Below are 3,862 nucleotides of genomic sequence, written 5' to 3' on the forward strand. Positions count from 1 at the left end.
CTTACCTACCGAGCTGCAGTCCTTGTCTGATATAAAAATTTTTAAGAGTAAAGTGTATAAATTCCTGGTTTCACAAGCCTACTACAGTGTGAAGGATTTCAGTGATAGAAGGTAGCATAGTTTGTAGGTAGGCCTACTCTAGTCTTCCATGTGTGTTTTTTATTGTGTATTTATTATTGTTACTTATTAAGACCTGACGTTATTCAACTGTATATTATAAAGTGTACTGTGTTGAATAAAAAGATTATCTTATCTTATCTTATCTTAAGGTTTTATTAGGCTACCCAGCAATCCTTGTCAGAATATTTTTTTTAGTTTTGTCACCCGATCAACTGGATTGAACGTTTCACAGTTTATTGTTGTAGCGTATTGAAGTCAACAATAAGACAAGCGCGCGATCATCTTGCGAACCTCTAAGCAAAAGATCTTCGCATTCCTGGTGGGGTAATGTTGCTGAGAACTAGCAACCAATATGTGGGGGTGGTTGTAATGGTCCCATGGGCACTATTCATTCACACAGTTGCACAGTATTCAGCTGTGGGGTGTACTAGTCCCAGGGCAGTACAGCGCAAAGTTGTTGCTGATGTTCTCCACGTTGTTCCACAGAGTTTTTGCAAAATATTATTCCTAGCTTTCAATTTCTCAGCAACATTATGAAGGTGATTTTTGTAGAACAGAGTGTGGTGAAGCGTCACACCAAGGTTCTTAGGAAATAAATTATGCTGCAATTGCGTGTTGTCAAACCTCTCATCCAGTTTTACCCTAGCCTCCCTATTATTCATGTAAGGATGTAGCCTCCACTTGTGGAAATAAACTGAAAAGGAAGATGAGGCCCTTTGAATCCACTACTGAATGGGCTTGTCTCATATTGAGACGTGGAGCCAGTCTGTTAATATCTAGTTAATATCATATGATCATATTATAATGTCCAAATTGAGGTGTAAACATTATATGATCATATGATATTAAATGGTCTAGCAGACTCGTGTTACGTCACGTCGCATCTCAACATAAGGCTAGCGTTAAATGCCATCTCGGGGTATGGCTTCTAAAGCATAATTTAGAGCCTGTTACTTTTATAAACATCATGTGTTCTAATAGGCCTCAACTTGCCTCTAGCTTTCTCTTTTATTTATTCGTCAGTCCTCAATCATGTTTAAAAATCAATCATTCACTTTCAAATGAAAATGTCAGCATATGGTAAAGCATCATTTTACAACCTATCTTAATTAAAAACAATTTCAAAGATTCTATCATGCAGAAAAAAAATGTTTGATTGAGATCAAGGGACTCATATAACGCATTTTTCAAGGACCTCAACATACTTACACTTCCTTCCATTTACATTCAACAGCTGGTAGTTTTTGTTAAAGTAAACATAAACTGATTTACGACTCACACTGGCGCACAAGGAATCTTCCTTTTGCCGGTGATTTTGCCTCACCTACTGTACTTATGCATGTGAACATAAATTGAATCTTCATTTTATAACCATTATTTATAATATAAAGGATATAATTTCGTTATTATATCTAATTAAATAAATGTATGTATATATTTTTTGTATTTTGTTTTTGGCAAAAAATTCATTCATTCATTCATTTGTACAGACATTCATCAATATAATACTCGAAATAGAAACATCAATGCATTTCCAATTCATAGATATGTAGCATTTGAAAAAGCTCCATTTTATTCTGGAATGAGACTATATAATAGGCTGCCAACCGCCATTCGAAATATTGAATCAACTATTCCATTCAAACAGGCAGACAAAAAAATGTTAATAGAGAAAAACCTATACACAATCACAGAGTTTTAAAGATTACACTCACTCAGTGAAAGAGCAGGCTTCAATGATTACACTACCTTTTTATTTTTTGATTGTATAGTATTAGTACTAACAAATTACCTATCAAATGGGATTATTCCCAAAACATTGTTGTATTGCAATGATTATTAAATAAAATCAAATAATACGAGTTACTACCTCGAAAAATGCAGCTGGATCCATAGGTTCGTTGGGATTGGCTGCAGCGGCCGCTTGGCGTTGCTGCTCCAAACGCTGTTGAGCGAGCACTTCGGCTTGGATGTTTGGAGGCAGAGCGTTGAGGAAGTCGGCGTTCACTTCCAGAATGGCCAAACTTGCTGCACCGCTGGTGCTCGCTTCTCCCGCGCCATTGCTACTGCGTGCGCTCATTCGTTGCAATCTGCAACATTATTCAATTGTATTATATATTTGCAAAACCATTCAATTCTAGATAGAAAAATAGTGTTTATGAGTTCAGTTTGTGGCTTCAACTTTGTCGAAACAACCACTTTTTGAAGAAAGCTTTCTCAAAATTTCAATCTGTACACAGCTTTAGATGCGGTTGCATTATTACAGTGAGGGTCAGAAATACCCTGATAAAGGGTGGAGTGTACAAGGTATCCATGTGAAGCTAGTGATAATGCGCAAGAATGTATAGATTTAGTAAAATAATGATAATGAGATATTGACTTATTATATTTTCAGTAGCATATGTTACACTTTTTTATTGATGTTCTATTTACCTGTGACAATGTCTGATGTTTCTAATGAATCAAATGGTAATAAATATATTTCTATTTCATCACTGAAGGCATGGGAATTCAAATATTGTATTGATGCCTTGAGTCATGTTTTAATTTCCATCTAAAGCTGTGTACATACTTATGCGCTGCGCGAACAAGGATTCGCTCCAAGTACGGTGATCGCGAGCTTGCAATCATTGTCTTGGCCAGTTGGTTGCGCACGACCTGCGAACAACTTGCGTTCCGTTTGTGTCGCGCAGCGCGTAAGTCTGCACGTAGCTCAGGATACCTCAATATTGATGTTACAATAATATTACAATTAATATTAACACTTATAATAAATTATACGCTCAGTGGAGGCTAAGGGCGAGACAATATTGGGCGTTTTTTCAGGCGCCACTTGCACATAAACGCATCCAATATGATTGTACCCTAATAAACATAGGACTCACACAAAATCCCAAGGATAAATATACCATTGAAAACGTAATACGTGGGAAATTGCTTAGAATACTGTAATTGTTTATACAGCGAGTATAGGATGGGAAATTTTAAACAGATATGAAATAAGAAACAGGAACTAACCTCAAGTGTTCTTGAATGACTTCCGCTCTCATATCTTCCGGCAATGCCTCCAAGAATGAAGGATCTACTCCTTCGGGAATGTCAGTAAGCTGACTACTAGCCTGACTTTCCAGTTGCTGCTGCTGTGTGGATCCACCGCTGCTCAACTCTTGAGATTTGCGATGAAAAAGCATTATACAATATAAAGTCTCAAGATGAAATTAAAGTGAACTTCACATTATAGAATAATTGATTAGATTATTAGATTTAGATTATTATGTGGAAAGAAATTAGTAACATGAAACTTAGGCTAAGGTTATACTAGGATGCTGGCATCCCAATTCGAGTCAAAAATGACGTGATTTGTGTTGGGATGTTAGCCTCTCAGACTGCTAATTCATTTCAAATGTTGTCAGTTTATTTCAAAAATAACCTGAGTCGTCAATATGGCCTGGGCGCATGAGATGTGGCTGCTGATGTTACTAATTAAGAGAAGAAGGTTCAGTGTAGAGCCCTTTTTAGCTGTTCGTCGTGTTAAAAGACTGATGAACTTTGCAATAGTGAAACAAGATTTTTCAATTATTTTAGAATGTCACTCACTTCTCACAAAGAGCTTCTAGGTTTCATCCGGAGCGACATCTTCAAACAAGATACAAGATAACTCAGTCAGGTAAGATATAATAATAGTATATTACATAACAAGGTGGTAAGAGGTCAGACTGCATACGTGTGCTCATTTCATTTC

The 3,862-nt window shown here is 36.6% G+C and overlaps 1 protein-coding gene across 1 annotated transcript; it reads right to left on the minus strand.

The window, feature by feature from the left end:
- Window positions 1-1,954: 1,954 nt before the first annotated feature.
- Window positions 1,955-3,326, minus strand: LOC120355669 (E3 ubiquitin-protein ligase HUWE1-like). Its single transcript, XM_039444294.1, has 2 exons — window positions 3,139-3,326; window positions 1,955-2,210 (listed from the first exon to the last, which is right to left on the minus strand). Exons 1-2 carry the CDS (start codon window positions 3,309-3,311, stop codon window positions 1,970-1,972), a joined length of 414 nt encoding a protein of 137 aa, XP_039300228.1. The 5' UTR covers window positions 3,312-3,326; the 3' UTR covers window positions 1,955-1,969.
- Window positions 3,327-3,862: the final 536 nt, after the last annotated feature.

Source organism: Nilaparvata lugens, unplaced genomic scaffold (genome assembly GCF_014356525.2).
Source record: "Nilaparvata lugens isolate BPH unplaced genomic scaffold, ASM1435652v1 scaffold4110, whole genome shotgun sequence".
Lineage (NCBI taxonomy): Eukaryota > Metazoa > Arthropoda > Insecta > Hemiptera > Delphacidae > Nilaparvata > Nilaparvata lugens.

Excerpts from the sequence above, each read along its gene's own strand:
- LOC120355669 (XM_039444294.1), bottom strand. The coding sequence starts at position 3,311 with ATGCTTTTTCATCGCAAATCTCAAGAGTTGAGCAGCGGTGGATCCACA. Across the intron at positions 2,211-3,138 it reads GTCATTCAAGAACACTTGAG|ATTGCAACGAATGAGCGCAC; the intron begins GTTAGTTCCTGT and ends ATAATGTTGCAG.